We start from the raw sequence: 16,295 nt of genomic DNA, 5'->3' as shown, positions 1-16,295 counted from the left end.
CCTCCGCTCCCCTTCCAGTCCTTTCCCGTTCCATTCCTGCATCCTTTTAGAGAGTGGTGCAAATGGCTGTGAAGTTACTGAGGTAACAGAATGTGAGGCAACTGGCAGTTGGAACAGATTTCTTTTCAGGTGGGGAGGGGGAGTAGAACTCTTTAGCATCAGAGGGTGTTAATAATAGTATACCAAATACTAATGCTCTGATGGCCATTTCGAAAAATTCTTTCTTAGTGAGCCCCTAGAAGCTAAGAGGAACATATTTCAAATTTGTAGGCAAATTTCAAGTTTGTAGGCTTTACAGTTCTGGAGATTTTGTAATGATGCATGAGGGGTATTTTGCTTTTTTTTTATATATATATATATATATAAGAAGAAGAGGATAAGCCAAACCAAACTCCATACTTGCAGTTTCATTTTAATTTAAAAAATAATACTATTACAAAACCTGGAGAAATTAAAAAGCTTCAAAACTGTATATTCAGAAGGTTAAATCTTGGATACTTCACTGCAAAAGAAATATAAGGTTTTATTGTACCTGTACAACAGCTGGTTTTCAAAAAATAATTTCTATCAAGATAGTTTTAATAGTATCTGTGCTGGAGGACAACTCTGACTGGCAGCCATGTTAAATAAGAAATATATTATTAAAGCAATATTATTAAAGCAATCTCTAATTGAGCAGCCAACCAGTGAAGTGCAAAAATATACTTGGATATCTTTGCACCTTATGAAATACTTTCCATTGATCAATCCAGATGTAATAACCAAGAGCTGCAAACCTTCTTAACAGTCTCAGAAGTGAAAGATCACAGCACAAAACCATTAAAAAAATCCAATCTTCGTTTTCTCCAAGAACGAGAGGTAATAGATTCTCAGGGGGTTCCTTGTGATGGCATCTCAGATATTTTGTCTAGAGACTTCAGAAGGTCAGCCACAAGCTGCAGATCTTCTGCACCAGAAATCAGCTGCCTAGGAGAAACACAAGTGCAATGGTGATACCTACGTTGCTGCCTGCAGAGATTCAGCCAAACCCAACTTGTTCAAGCCTATATTCTCTTACAGCCTGCTGTCTCTGGGATCTACTGTATTCCCTAGCACCTGCAATTCTGGAGTGGAAAACCCAAATAAAACTATAAATAGGCTAAATTAATGTAAAACTCCATGTTTCCATCCCCTCCCCCCAAACCCTAAGGAAACAAGAAATCCCATCTCTTAAACCTATCCTCTTTGAGGTCACAACTATACCCTCCCCCCAAATGTGAGCCATTACAACAGGGGTGTCAGACTGGCGGCCCGTGGGCCGGATGCATCATACAGACCATGCCCACCCCCAGCTGCGCAAAGGCAAAAAACATTGCAATGTCACATGACACAATCGAGTTTGACTCCTGCGCTACAAGGGTTTTCTGCTCTGACCTTGTTTTCCAGCAATTTTGGATTCTTCCAAGATTCTTCCAAGTGTTTGGTTCAGAATAAAGGTTACCAGTCTGTACACCCCTATATAAATAAATGCACCTGGATGATACTTTAGCAGCTGGGTGGCTGAAGCCAAAATCAATTCAAACTGGAAAACAATGGTTTGTAAAGCCCCCATAAACTTTTGTTATAATCAATGTACTTCAGAATTATGCTGGGTAGCTACCACATATATTTAGCAAGTTAGAAGGGTTTTGAAAACACTAAAAATAAAAGCAGTAGGAAGCAACATACCAACACCTGGGAAAGGCCCGTCCGTCATACAATTTGTTTAAACTCCAGGACCATTTAAAAAAAAAACCATTGGAAGAGAAAGGTTTATTATTTATTTCTATCCCACCTTTATTATTTTTATAAACAACTCAAGGTGGGGAACATATCTCTTCCTTACTCCTCACATCAACAAACCCTATGAAGTGAGTAAGGATGAGAAAGGGACCGGCCCAAGCTCAGCCAACTGGCTTTTATAGCTAAAGTGGGATATACTGTAAACCCGCAAACTGGTTAGTTGTATATGCACCGCTGAGTTAAACAAACACTGGCTGGTTGAACAAAATTTTGCGTCTGGTGTGAATTCAGTGTTTTCATCTGCTTCATCTACTCAAGACTTACTTTATTGATGACTTAGATCTTGTCATCACAGCCAGGAGATTCTGCAAGGCAACATCTGCGTTTTGCTTGACTGCAGTCAGTTTTTGTAGATGGCCAGACTTTAAGGCTTTGTTCTCGGATTTGTAGCTTTCCATCTGAACCTTCGTGTTAAGCAGAGAAGCGCTTATTAGTAGCTGGCTTCCCAAACGTTTACTTTTATCAGCCCCTGTGGTTTTCAAAGTGTGACACGAGCTAAGGGTGTTTCTGGCACAACATTCAAGACCTCCAAGATTTACTCCCATTGCATAGGATCAGCTCACTTCACTATATTTTTATTTTAGCAAACCATTTAAAAAAAGCATTTACAGGAAAAAAAAAAGTTGACTTGCAGAGCCTTCTACCTCAGTGGTCGCCGACCAGTGGGCCAGGGACCACTGGTGGCCTGCGAGAAAATCTTGGTGGTCCGCAGAGAAATGAAAGCACTCCCCAAAGCAATTAATCCAGGCTGCACGGGAACACAAGGCTGTGCCACCCACATGGTCCATGGGAACACAAGAGTTGCATCACTTGCACTGCACATAACACGAGGTAGTGAGGGGAGGGGGGGAAAGAGCAGAGGGGGAGAACTTACCTCGCACGCCCCACACTCCTCGTCCTGGACACCAGGCTGCCTCTTTCCACTACTTCTGCTTTTGGCTGCACGCAAGGAAAGCATCCAAAGTCTTTCTTTCTCTGCCCCAAACTCCACCAGAAACGAATCTTTGGGACCCTGCAAGGCCTCCTGCTCCAAGAGGCTGCGCCGGTGCAACAAGTCTCACAAAGACTCGTTTCTGGCGGAGTTTCGGGGAGAGAAAGAAAGACGTCGGCAGCTTCTGCTTTCTTTGCATGAAGTCAAAAGTATCTCTCTTCCCCCGGAGCTGGAGACGGTATCTTGCGATCCCAAATAAGGAATGATCGATCAGTAGGAAAACAGGGTGGGGAATTTTCCTGCTTTTGGGGCGATTTTCCCGGGATCTCTGGTGTGTGGGATTTAAAATTTTTGGTGGTCCCTGAGGTCCAAAAGTTGGCGACCTCTGTCCTACCTCACTGATTTTTCAAATAAGAACTATTTGTCCTTACAAGCCCTGTAGAAAGGCAGGTTTTCCCATCAGCACGGAGTCAAAACAGCTTAGAACTCAGACCCACAGCCAACTATAATCGCAATTCCAGAAGCTGGCGCAGCTGCTGACTTTAGATCTCTAGCTGGCTTGGGAAGAAACAGGGCAGAAGGCAGCAGTTAAGAGGCTGTCTGTCCAGCTATGCACCTGAACCTCAAAAGCGTGCACTATTCAAGTGAAGACAATGTGCTTCAGAGACCACACACTGATGGAACTCTGCGCAATTTACAAAATCGACATTCACCAGCTCCGATGCAGGTGGTTCTCAACTTAACCAGTTTCTTCAAATTTTTGACAGCCACAGGGGAAAAAAAACAACAACCTGGCCATTGTAACGGGTCTGCCCACCCACCCCCACCCTGTCACTGTAAGTCAGGTGCCTTGCAACCCATCGACTTTACAACCAGTTCAAGTGAACTCCAATTTGTGATGGTTTTTTGCCACTTTTCCAGCACAAAATGCCATTTGAACAAAGAGACTGACTGAAGGACCACGGTGTTCAATGAAAGGCAGAGTTCACTTAACAACTTCCACAACAACAACAACAAAAGTTAGAAAAACACTTCCAGTCACGTAGGAGGCTTGACTTACGACCGGATTCCAGTTCCAAATTCAGTTGTAAGTCAAGGGCCATCTCTATTTTAATTCCCCAAGCTCCTTCGGAATTTTTCTATCCGCCCCTTTGGTGCAAGGCCTCACTCTGTACCTGAAGGTGCGTGTTTTCCTGCTTCAACTTAATGACACTGTTTTCGGCTTTCACGGCCCGTTTCTGGAACAGAAAGCAGAGGAAGATATATTTGGGGAGCTGAGGGGAAACACAATCCACAGTTCTTAATACCAGGAGAGAAGGACCACCACACAGGTAAATAGAGGCACACAAAGATCATCCCACCACCTATTCCAGAGGTCTCCAAACTTGGCAACTTTAAGACGTGTGGACTTCAACTCCCAGAATTCTCCAGCCAGCTGGCTGGAGAATTCTGAGAGCTGAAGTCCACACGTCTTAAAGTTGCCAAGTTTGGAGACCCCTGGCCTATTCTGTCAGGAGGATGAGAGAGAAGCACTCATGCCCCTCAGAGCCCCAGAACGAGACGGGCTCAGCTACCACCTTACCCCGGTGCAGAGTCGTTCAGGGGAGAGGGCTGGTTCCCACAGCGCCCCCAGACCCACCGTCATTAACTGCAGATTCTCTTCCACTTGCTGCACCATGGCCTCCAACTCGCGAGCCTCCTTCTCCTCTTTCCGTTTGCTCTTCTCTAAGGTCTTTTCCAGGTGCCTTATTCTGCTTGAGAGAAGGAATGAGTCCACACCTTGGGCCCCACCCCCTCAGCTTTAAGTCTCGCATTCTGCCCAAGATAAGCCAGGATGACTTTTAAAGCAGGCTTGCTAACCCCATATGTTAAGTAAACCTTTCTGCTACCTTGTTGGAACTTGGAAGTTGATGTCCCCCGAACAAGAGAAGGATAATTTATAACAAGGGTCTTCAAACTTGGCAACTGTAAGACTTGTGGACTTCAACTCAAGATAATTCCTGAGCTAACATGACTGGAGGAGGAATTCTGGGAGTTGAAGTCCACCAGTCTTAAAGCTGCCAAGTTTGAAGACCCCTGGTTTATATAAACAAATTTTAGCATTACAGCATTGGATTGGGCCATTCAGTCCTACCCGCCTGTTCAGCAAAGAATCCAAAAGGCGGCGCCCACAATCATTATGCTTCCCTGTTAGTCTTATAAAGAAGAATTAATGATTTGACATTATGGCTTATCTCTGCAGCAGGGCATCCAATGAGGGAGAGCCCAACACCTCCTTGCTTGAACTGTGGAAACGTTTCAGCCGCAAGGAAGTATTTTTCTAACGTTCGACAAACCTGCTTTTGTGTAACTGTTTTGTAACCTACACTCTGGAAGGACCAGGTCACCTTCGTTTTGACAAACCTTCATATTTTTAGAGTGCTATCAGTCCCCATGTTGTATTTCTCCAGATTAAATGTACTTTCTCTCTTGATTCAGGGGGTTCAAGTCCCAGAACTAATCAATTAAAGATTTGTTTTTCTTTATACGCACCTTTCCGCCTGAGATTCAGCAACAGCTTGAGTTTGGCTTAGTGTTCTTCTTAACTTGGAATTTTCTTCTTTCAGCTACGTAAAAGAGGGAAGGATTCAGACACTGAAGGATTTGGGAATTCTGGGAATTGTTCAAAAAGTGGATGGGCAACAAGGTATGTTCAAGGTATGTTCACCTTCAACCTACTTCATCAAATTGTTGCTGTGGAGGTAAAAATGAAGGGGAGAATACTATACATGTTACCTCAGAGGAAGAAAGGTGGGATATACATGCAGGAAAATTACATTTGCTAGGAATTTAGCTTTCTTGTTTTGGGGAAGCCATGAGGGAGAACAGCTTCCCAAGAGAGATATCAACACTCACTTCTTGGTAACGCAGCGGCAACAGTCGGAAGAAACCATCTTCTGGGGACATCTGTTCACTAGACGAGCTCTGGTCCCCTTTCCCAAGACAGCTAAAGGAGACGTGGTCACTTCTTCCCGGCTGCTCTGGGGAGGAGGTCTGGAGGTCCGAGACATTGCAATAGAAAGAGTCTAAAGGGCTGCTGCTGAGTGAGATGCTGGGGGCTCTGACAAAGTGGGCTTCTTCGACGGCTGAGGGCTGATACGAGCCGCTCCAGTCGTCCTCGTCATCTTGTAGCAAGGAGTCCAAGGCAGTTGGGTCTGCAAAAAATGGCTCTCGCAAATCCTCCTTCAACCGCAGCGACCCGGCCAAGAAGGAGCTCTCATCCAGCAAGAGGCAGGGCCTCAGTGGTCCCTGCAAGTGAATCAAAACGTTTGTCAGGGCTCCGGCAGTTACCCCAATTAAATCATGAGTCTCGAGACAAACTTCCAAAACTTCAAAAGGATTTATTGGGAGTTAAAAGGTCCGACATTGCCTGGGTGTAGCTGACTCTGAGACACATCATTCCTTGTCACCCTTGGCCCTGTTTTTCCCCCCACCCCCTGGGTGTATCCTAATTCATATTCTCCAACGGGACACATCCATAGCCCAGAGTCAACGATCATACTCTCCAGTTAGAATTTTGCCTGGCAGAAACTTCAGTCACCTAGAAACTATCTTTGAAAACATTTATGGAATGCGCTTTCAGGTTACAAAGCTGCCCCGCTGCTCCCCCCTCCCTTTCTGTTGGCAACTCTAAAAAGAAATATTTTATGAGTTGAGAACGTTTGGGATTTTGACCATCTCACGCCTTTCCCACGCTGAGGCCTTCATAGGACCTTTCTGCACCAAACTGTCTAGCACAGAGTGCTCTGGAGCTGCACGTGGCTTTTTCATCCCTCTGCTGTGGCTCCATCGCTCAAAATATGTGTCACAACCGCCAATGTGCGACACCCGCCAGCACGCCATTTATTGAGCTTTTGGACGTCTTACAGCCCCGATGTGGAGGCGCTGTGCGTTGAGGTTTAGGAGCAGGCATTTTTAGTTTGCTGCAGGTGGATAATTTAAGTGTTGCTTTTTATTTCATAAATACGAGGACAACCCAAATAGACATTATTTTATTTGAAAGTAACCTTCAAACCAGAGTTTGTTTTTTTCCCAGTGTTCAAAATGGTTTTTTTGCATGCAGAATTAAAAAATGTTTTCTCGGTAGCAGTTTATTGATTTCATAAATGCAATAACTTATAAGTTTTTTTATATATAGCATAAAGGTTAAAAAAAAACACGATATATGCAGTGTTATCTTCACTGTAGATGTCAAAGGGGTTTTGTGGCTCCTGGTGTTTTCTTTTCTGTGGAAAATGGGTCCAAATGGCTCTTGTCGTTTCAGGTTGCCGACCCCTGCTGCTTGTGCAAGTGAGGGCACCTGCTCACCCACCACTTCCACCGCCCGGTTCCGAAAGGCTCAAGGTCTGGTAGTGGACTGGGACCCTGAGGTTGGGGACCTGCCAGATCTGGTTACGGCAGCCACAGGCAGGCAGTTTGGCCCTGCCAGCTTTCTCCCTCTAGGAATCCATTTTGCAGTGATTAGTTCTGCATTAATCGATCAGTATCCAAAGCCTCCCCTGCAGCTCCTCTTCCCCAAATTCATAACTGACTCTAGACTTCCTGCAAAAATGTCCCTGCTTTTATTTTTTTGTCCAGCTGAATCATTTTGAGGGAGGCAGTGTCAGGATGAGGGGGGGTTCCTGGAAAGGAAAAAGGCTAGTCCCCCCCTCTTTTCCTGGCTCCCTCCCAAAAACCCAACCTCCCACCCCTCCCCGGCTTTCCCCCTCACCTCGGGGCTGCCATTCTTGGTGCCCACATAGGAGGGTGTGGACGTCTTCTGCTCCTGACTCCTCACGAAGGCCTTAAAGGAAAAGGGGTTGGCTCCTTCCCCGAGGATGCCAGGTGGCCCACCTGCAGCAGGTAAGAAAACAGGTCAGAATAGGACAGGGAGACCCTCTAAATCAGGGGTCTCCGACCTTGGCAGCTTGAAAGACAGAATTCTGGGAGTTGAAGTCCACAAGTCTTAAAGTTGTCAAAGTTGGAGACCCCTGCTCTAAATCACCCCTCTCCCCACACAAGGCAATTTGGCTTGCCAGTATCAGTCCTTAGAAGCTGAGGCTGGGATGAACACCTCCTCTTCACATATGTATGCATGTGTGTGTGTGTGTGTGTGTGTGTGTGTGTGTGTATGTATGTATGTATGTATGTGATGATGGGAGGGTATTTCGCATATATATATATATATATATATATGCGAAATACCCCTCCCACATCATCACAAAATCTCCAGAACCGTAAAGCCTACAAACGTGAAATTTGGCACGTAGGTTCCTCTTGGCTTCTAGGGGCTCACTAAGAAAGGGTTTTTTCGAAATGACTATCAGAGCATTACCATTTCCTATATTATTATTATTAACATACTCTGATACTAAGGAGTTCTACTCCCCCTCCCCATCCGAAAAGAAATCTCTTCCGAATGCAAAACACAAGCAGAGGAGTTTGAGTTTGAGTTTCAGAGCACCAAGCAGCTTTAGTACAGAACAGTTGAGCTAACCATGCCCAGGCTCCTTGCTGTCTCCTCTTTGCTCACACAGCAAATAATGTTTCAGTTTCCAAACAGCCCTCAACTCTCTCGCACACTGACAGGACGTTAGCCAGATGAATACCAATGGATGCTGGTAGGCAGAGGACAAATTCCTCCCTTTATTTTCCTCCCCCAAATCTAAGCCTGATCAGATAGTTTTGTAGCGAAGCATAGGTATCGAGCTAGAAAAAAAAATAAAAAATAAAACAGGCACATAGTATCACATGTGGTGGACTTGTGCTTGAAGCCAAAAAAAACCCCCAAACCCAAGAGAGCATAAATACATAAATGGCTAGAAAAGATAATAGGAAAGCATGTAGATTTCAAACATGAATTACTTTTATTAGGTATAATATCGGGTAAACTTGGTAAGAAAAGCATGCATTTAATCTTGCACGTCTTGACCGCAGCGAGGATTGTTATTTGTATTTGCGCAAGGCTGGGGGAAAAAAAACCAAGAAACACCGTGTGATGAAGAAATAATTAAGAAAAAAAATTAAAAGCCCGCAGAAGTGGGCAGACCTACATTAAGAATTAAACAGAAAGAAGATACGGAATATTATCAAACGTGGAAAACTGTTTTGTCAAAGGTCGGAAGAAAAGGGGGTGGAGATTAAAAATGTAATCTGCATTGTTAAGCAAACTGCACGCTCAGACAATGCGATGCTTATTATGCACTAAGAATGCAATTAATTAAAAAATAAAAATGCAAGTAAAAGCACTTTGCACGTGCTCAGAAGGACTTTCTTCCTCGGCTCTGTTGCAGAAAATGGGAATTGCACCCCAGGCCCACACGCCCTTCCCTGTTGAAGCCACCCCACCGCCACACCCAGCCATCCAGCCACACCCCACCACCAGTCCCTACGACCCCCTGGGTGGGCAGCATGGGGCCTGGAGTCCTCTCTGAGAGTTGAGAGAGGACGGTTCTCCTCCGGGCCAGCCCTCCTCCACCCCTCCCAGGAACCATCATCCCCAGCCTGGTCAGGAAAGAGGCACAGCATCCCGAAGGAATTTCACACACACACACACAGGGCAGAAGACACTCTGCACGTGCTCAGAGGCAAGGTATCCAGGCGGCCTTCTTACCGGCAAGGCCTGCCCAGGGAGACTCCCCGCTTTCCTCGAGGACGGCGGCGGTGGCGCCGGGCGGGAGAGCGCTGTGCCCGGCCATGGGCCGCGGGAGACGGCCGAGCGACTCCTTCCTCCTCCTCCTCCTCTGCCGGCAGAGGGGCGGACTTCCGGGAAGGGGGGGGGGCGGAAGACCTCGGCGCCACGCCCCCCGGACCAGAGAGCTACTAAACAGGAAGAGTCGCTCGTCTTTCTCGGCGCTGCGTTTCCGTTGCGGCCCAGGCTTTTCAATCCGTCCACATCCTGAATTTTGAGCCCGTTTAGTAAAGCGCTAGTAGTGTCTCGCGGGACGGCGCCATCCGCCAGTTAGGTGAGTTCCCCTTCTAACACCTCTTCTGAATTGTTTACGAAGAGAATGGAAGAGCATTGGGCCCAATCAGAACTTTAGGGCAGGGGTCTGCAACCTTGGCCACTTTAAGCCTGGAGGACTTCAACTCCCAGAATTCCCCACTGGGGAATTCTGGGAGTTGAAGTCCTCCAGGCTTAAAGCAGCCGAGATTGGAGAGCCCTGGCTTAGGGTACCCCATTGCCTACTTTCCCCGCCATGTAGTTCCATTAAGGCAGGGGTGGGGAACTATGGCCCCCTTTATGACTTGTGGACTTCAACTCCCAGAATTCCTCAGCCAGGTGTTTTGTATATATTCAGGATGGATTCTCTTACTGTTTCCTTACCTATTTTGACTTGCATGCTTGTTCCACCTCCCTCAATGCTGCTTTTATTCCCTGAACGTCAGGACATGACAGCTGGAAATTCTGGAACCGCAATCCTCACACCACCTTCTTTGGCCTAGGTATAAACCTCTGCCTCCAATTACCTTCCATGGCTTCATTTTCATTACTCTCTCTACATCTTCTTTTAATGACCCCATAATCCCTTGCAGGGTGCAGTCTGGGCAACTGAATGGAGCTGAGTGTTTACTGGCTAGATGCCCTTCCTATCACCAATATGGAGGTTTTTTTTTCAGCAGATAATATTCTCATTGTACAGAGAGGGGAATACCTGCCTCTACCTAGGATTGAACTCACAGCCGCCTGAATGTGAGGCAAGAGTGCCGCCTTTGGCCACCGCACCACTCTTCCTTACTTGTGTTAATATGAAAGGAAACTGGAATGAGATTGCCATAGGTGTATACTCTGCACTACCCAATCAGAGGAACTAGAGGAACCTTTTGCTAAATCATTCAGCGGAGGAACAGAATGCATAGTAACGGGTCGACTTTCACTATCCTGACAAGTGGGAAAGACCTCATCTCTGCACCTAGTGGGGGAGCAAACGGGTTCCTGATGAGTCTTATTCATTTAAAACATTCTTCTAACTGCCCATCTTTCTATTGTGGTTAGCGGGCAGCAGGTGCGGACGGTGCAGGAGAACGAGGACTCGGATGAGGGACCGGGACCATCAGGGAGTGGACTGCTGCCTTCAGGGATTGTGGGGGCTGACAGCAGTGATGAGGAGGTTCCCGAGGAGCCTGTGCCAAGTGTGCGTGAATGCAGGATGATTCTGGAGCATCACAGGCAACTCAGAAGTAAGGATGCCCCTCCCTCAAGGGAATATAAGCCTAGTTTCAAAAGGTTTTTGCTTTTGCAGAAAGCAAAAATGTTCTACGGTCTCAGCATTGTGTGTAGAGACTCCGGCTTATTTGAAGAATTCTGTCAAGACTTTTCTGGTTGGACTAATTGGCCATCTTTTACCCACAAAGAGTAGATTTGTTTGTAGATTAAAGCTACGTTTGAGATTTTCTTGCTGGCAACAGGGTTGGGTCAAAACACTTTCAGTCAACTCACTGCAGCTCCCATAAAGCCGTTTTAAAAACTATCCAACACATTAAAACATAAAATATTGAAAATAAAAAAAACAAAAAAGCCGGGCACTAATCCATGCCAACTTCTCATTCTCTGATCTCCCAGCGCCTGGGGAAAAGCCAGGAGTTTTAAGGCTAAAGGGGTTGAGGCCTTTTTAGAATACGGCTCGCATCTCACAAAGCTTTGCTGGCTTTAGAGAAGAGAACGTCTTTTAGCAGTTTCTACTAGAAGACAAGGGGGACCATGCAGGGAATCCAACTGACAAGAGTTTCAGATGTTTGGAGATTCATTTGGAAAAACAATACAGATTATATCAAACAATGACTGGGAGAAGCTCTTTTATACCCACAACATGGGTCAAATTAACCTTAGATTCAATCATGGAACACTCGCTTCAATTGGGCACCAAATGGGATGGTCACTTTAATGACCAATTATTATACTCCATATTATACTTTGATGACCAATTATTATACTCCATACAGTAGGAAAAAGTACAAGACTTGATTGCATGGAAGAAATAATCCTGCTCACTTACAGTTACACCAGAGACATGGACAGTAACATCCCATAATATTAAGCATAACTACTGAAATTAGCATTGGATTAAAAGAATGTTCAGATGGAAAATGGCATCATGAATCACGTCTCTTGTGAAAAGGTGCAATTTCAGCCACTTGAAACATCTAGCATGTCCGATTGAAAAAGTCCTTATTATTCAGCTTGAGAAAGTCCCTTATTTTGTAGTTATTTACCCTTATTGTCTTCTTTACTCAATCCTCTTATTGGTATAATTATTATGAATATCATTATTCTGTTGCTTTGTATATACACTGAGAGCTTATGCATTCGAGACAAATTCCTAGTGTGTCTATTCACTTGGCCAAATTGAATACATATATTCCTGAGATACACACTGTGACTGAAGGTATTATCATACTCAGCCATGTTTATCATTTTTCTCCCACGTGAATAATTTAGCGTTGATGGAGGCTACTACTCTGAATAAAGCTCTTTCCACACTCCTGGCATTGATGTGGTTTTTCTCCCGAATGGATTCTTTGATGTCAGTCAAGGTGCCCTCTCCGACTGAAGCTCTTTCCACACTGCAGACATTTATGTGGTTTTTCTCCTGTGTGAATTCTTTGATGTTCACGGAGGTTTGCACCCTCAGTAAAGCTCTTTTCACACTCTTTGCTGGTTATCAAGATTTCTCCTTTGACTGAAGCTCTTTCCACACTCCAGGCATATACATGGTTTGTGGATTATTAGATGTTTTTCAAGGATTTGAATTGTTTTGAAGGATTTTTCACAGTCCCTGCATTCGTACGTTTTTTGTAAATGGAATCTTTGATGTCTATGAAGGCTTCCCCTCAGACTCTTTCCACATTCCAGATTTCCTTCCTGAGTAGATGCTTAGTTTTCAAAATATCCATTTTTTTAGGGATTTTTCACATTCCCCGCATTGGTAAGGTTTTTGTAAATGGAGTCTTTGATGTCTAATAAAGGCTGCTCTTCTGACCGAAGCACTTTCCACCCTCCAGGCATTTATTACATTTTTTCTCCCGAGTGGATCTTTAGATATCTACTAAAGCTGCTCCTATAATTGAAGCTCATTCCACACTCCTAGCATTTAAATTGTTTCTCTCCTAAGTGGATCTTTAGATGGTTTTCCAGATTTCCATTATTTTTGAAGGATTTTTTTACTTTCTGGTCAATTGTATTCCTTTTCTCTCGAGTGGATCCATAGACGTCTTTGAAGTTCTCTATCTCTTTTAAAGGATTTTTCACATTCCGGGCATGGATATTTCTTTTCTCCCACATAGATCCTTTGGGAATTCCAATGTCTTCCGAAGGACGTTCCTCCCTCCAGGCATTTATTCCGAGTGGATTCTTTGATGTCTATAAAGGCTGCAGCTATGACTGAAGCTCTTTCCACACTCCAGGCACTTATAAGGTTTCTCTCCTGAGTGGATCCTTTGATGTCTATAAAGATGTCCCCTTTGATGGAAGCTCTTTCCACACTCCAGGCATTTATGAGGTTTTTCTCCCGAGTGGATCCTTCGATGTCTATAAAGGGTGCTGCTATCTCCAAAGTTCTTTCCACACTCCAGGCATTTATGAGGTTTTTCTCCTGTGTGGATTCTTTGATGTGTATAAAGGTTGCCCGTCTGAGTGAAGCTCTTTCCACACTCAAAGCATTTATAAGGTTTTTCTCCTCTGTGGATTCTTTGATGTTTATCATGGGTGCTCCTGTCACGGAAGTTCTTTCCACACTCAAAGCATTTATAAGGTTTCTCTCCTGAGTGGATCCTTAAATGCCTTTGAAGTTCTCTGTTTCTTCTGAATGATTTTTCACATTCCGGGCATTGATATTTCTTTTCTGCCTCATGGATCCTTTGGGGATTCCTGGGTCGTCCAAAGGACCCTCCACCCTCCAGGCATTTATTCGGTTTCTCTCTCCAGTGGATCATTTGATGTACATGAAGGTGACTCCTCTGACTGAAGCTCTTTCCACATTCCAGGCATGTATAAGGTTTCTCTCCCGAGTGGGTTCTTAGATGCCTTTGAAGATGGTCGTTTCTTTTGAAGGATTTTTCGCATTCCGGGCATTTGTGAATCCTCCCTGTCTTCTGGATTCGTTGGGGATTCCAGAGTCTTCCGAAGGCCTCTCCACCCTCCAAGCATTGATTCGGTTTCTCCCCAGAGTGGACCCTTTGATGTTTATAAAGGTATTGCTTCAAACTGAATCTCTTTCCACACTCCTGGCACTTGTACGGTTTCTCTCCCGAATGCATCCATTGATGTCGATAAAGGTTTCCCAACTGACTGAAGCTCTTTCCACATTCTAGGCATTTATGAGGTTTCTCTCCCGAGTGGATCCCTTCATGTCTGTAAAGGCTGCTGGTCTGACTGAAGCTCTTTCCACACTCCAGGCATTTGTGAGGTTTTTCTCCTGTGTGGATCCTTTGATGTATATAAAGGTTGCCTGTCTGAGGGAAGCACTTTCCACACTCCAGGCACTTATGAGGCTTCTCTCCAGAGTGGATCCTTAGATGCCTTTGAAGATGGTCGTTTCTTCTGAAGGATTTTTCACATTCCGGGCATTCGTATTTCTTCTCTGCTGTGTGGATGCTTAGATGGCTTTTAAGATGTGAATTTGTTTTGAAGGATTTTTCACATTCCGGGCACTGAAATCTCTTTCCTCCCTCCTGGATCCTCTGGGGATTCCCGGGTCTTTCGAAGTGCTCTCCGCCCTCCAGGACCGTCTCGGGGTCTCCGCCCGTTTCCTTCTTCCCGCAGCGCCCTCCGGGCAGCCGCCTTTCCCGGGGTCTCCCTGGGCTCATCCCTCCTGCAGCCCCGGGGCTTCCCGGCCTTTCTCCGCCGTTCCCCGGGCAAGCCGCGCCGGGCAGGGCTGCTCCGCGGGGCCGCTCTCCTCCTCCTCTCTACTTCCTTCCCCCGCCGAGCTCCTCTGTCCTCCTGCGGGAGAGAAAGAGAAAAGGGTCACCGGTGCGCCCCCTTCCCCGCAGGGGAGGCCCAGGCCGAAGCCTCCGCCTCTCACGGGCCTCCCTCCCAGCGTCCCCATGACAGACTAGGCCTCGGACACCGCCCATTCCCTCCCTCCTTTCTCCGGAGGGACCCTCCAGGACTGCGACTCCCGGCGTTCCACGCGCCCCACCTGCATCCGGCCGCATGCGCACACCAATCGAAAAAAAAAGTCCTTCCGTCGCCTCTTCGATTCCGAAAGTAAGGGCCAGACCGGCCTCCGTCCCCTTTCGGTCAAGCTCCGCCTCTTCCGCTGCTGGCGCTGAGCCACCTCTCATGTTGCTCTCGCTCTCTTAGTCCGATTGCGGAAGTCGGGAAGAAAGAACTTTTCCCCCGCTGCATCGGGCGGCTTCTGCGCCATCCCATTGGCGGGCGGGGCCTCGTGGTCCCGCCCCTGCCTTCTGGCTTTCCTTCCCGTCTGGGTTCCTCCGCTCGCTTGGCTCCTCCCCTGCACCGCTGACTCCGCCCCCTCCCCTCTGCCCGGCTTGGCGGCATGGGGGGGTGAATGGGGGATTCCCAAAGGGGCCTCAATGGAGGGGAATGGAGGGAGGTTTCCCTCGCGGGCCTCGGCTTTCGTGTGCCGGAGCCCCCCCCTCTCTGCCCCCCGGGAGCTGCTCCCTCCCCCGCCCCAGGAGCCTGCAGCCGGGTGGGCATCTCCGGGTGGCCCCCTTTCCCCCTGGGGAGAAGAGGGCGGGTTGCAACTGAGTCTTCCCCGCCAAGCACCCCCAGTCCAGCTGCTCCAGGCCGCCTGGCATCCCTTTCTCTCCCGGCTGGAAGGAAGGGCGAGGTCCCACCTGTTCTTGCCAGCCTCAAAGAAGCCGCGAATAGAGCGATCCTTCCGTCTGTGAGAAGAAATATGATGGCAGTTTCTAAAGGCCTCCTGATCCCCGGAGACTCCTGGCCGTTTGCAAATGCTCAAACCCGCTCGCGTTGTTGTGAGGCCCCTGCATCGGGGGGGCGGGGGTGGGGTGACGGGAAAAATCCTCTTTTTCTTCTTCTTTCATTTCGTGGTTTAGGAACTTCTGGGTAGTTTCTCTCCTTGCCCGATTCTCCTTTTGCGGGATACTTTTCGGGGCATCTCCAGGTGGCCCCCTATCCTCCTGGGGGAAGGGGCGGGTTGCACCTTCCTGGCTTCCCATTCTGGACCTCTGACTCGCAATTGTTTCCTGAACCCTCGGACTTCCAAATGAAAAAATTCACTCAAGCTTCAGTTTGCTTTCCCCCCACCCCCTAAGAATGCATCTTTGACCTGCTCCGTTGATTCATCCCCTCATTCATTATTCCTAAATTGCTTTGCAAATCTTCATTTTCCAATCCTGTTTTCTGAAAATTGCAACAATCTGGTGGGACAGGGAAGATACAACAATGAGCAGGGAACTGTTTTCAGCTACGGGAGATGCTCCCTGCTACTTCTGATTGAAGAGTTCCCATCCACCGGGAATTTTCAGGGTCACAAATTTTGCTTTTAACGCAGCGCCTTTAAATGTAGGGCAGAGGGAATAAACTATGGGGAGATCCCTC

General features: G+C 46.7%; 2 protein-coding genes and 1 long non-coding RNA gene across 4 annotated transcripts; 1 reads left to right on the top strand and 2 right to left on the bottom strand.

Annotated features, from left to right (window-relative positions):
- Positions 1-398: 398 nt before the first annotated feature.
- ENTR1 (endosome associated trafficking regulator 1) lies at positions 399-9,571 on the bottom strand. Its single transcript, XM_087914422.1, has 8 exons — positions 9,384-9,571; positions 7,503-7,624; positions 5,648-6,040; positions 5,285-5,358; positions 4,392-4,503; positions 3,928-3,990; positions 2,086-2,225; positions 399-966 (listed from the first exon to the last, which is right to left on the bottom strand). The coding sequence occupies exons 1-8, from the start codon at positions 9,466-9,468 to the stop codon at positions 870-872; spliced, it is 1,086 nt and encodes a 361-aa protein (XP_087770548.1). The 5' UTR covers positions 9,469-9,571; the 3' UTR covers positions 399-869.
- Positions 9,572-9,606: 35 nt separating this feature from the next.
- On the top strand, positions 9,607-12,265 carry LOC148124504 (uncharacterized). Its single transcript, XR_015739743.1, has 2 exons — positions 9,607-9,735; positions 10,394-12,265. It is a non-coding gene; the product is annotated as an uncharacterized LOC148124504 (long non-coding RNA).
- LOC148124503 (uncharacterized) lies at positions 11,497-15,194 on the bottom strand. 2 transcript variants are annotated; one of them, XR_015739742.1, is made up of 2 exons: positions 13,020-14,874; positions 11,497-12,934 (listed from the first exon to the last, which is right to left on the bottom strand). XR_015739742.1 is itself a non-coding variant. In XM_087914418.1 (2 exons), exon 2 carries the CDS (start codon positions 14,573-14,575, stop codon positions 13,106-13,108), a length of 1,470 nt encoding a protein of 489 aa, XP_087770544.1. In that variant the 5' UTR covers positions 14,576-14,708; positions 14,908-15,194; the 3' UTR covers positions 11,497-13,105. The 2 variants fall into 2 exon arrangements, 1 of the variants encoding a protein (XP_087770544.1); XM_087914418.1 differs by adding an exon at positions 14,908-15,194 and having other exon boundaries at positions 11,497-14,708.
- Between the last annotated feature and the right edge of the window lie 1,101 nt (positions 15,195-16,295).

Source organism: Pseudonaja textilis, chromosome 17 (genome assembly GCF_049901715.1).
Source record: "Pseudonaja textilis isolate UNSWEBS1 chromosome 17, rPseTex1.2, whole genome shotgun sequence".
NCBI lineage: Eukaryota > Metazoa > Chordata > Lepidosauria > Squamata > Elapidae > Pseudonaja > Pseudonaja textilis.
The sequence above is the reverse complement of the archived record's forward strand: the minus strand, read 5'-3'. Positions and strand labels throughout refer to the sequence as shown.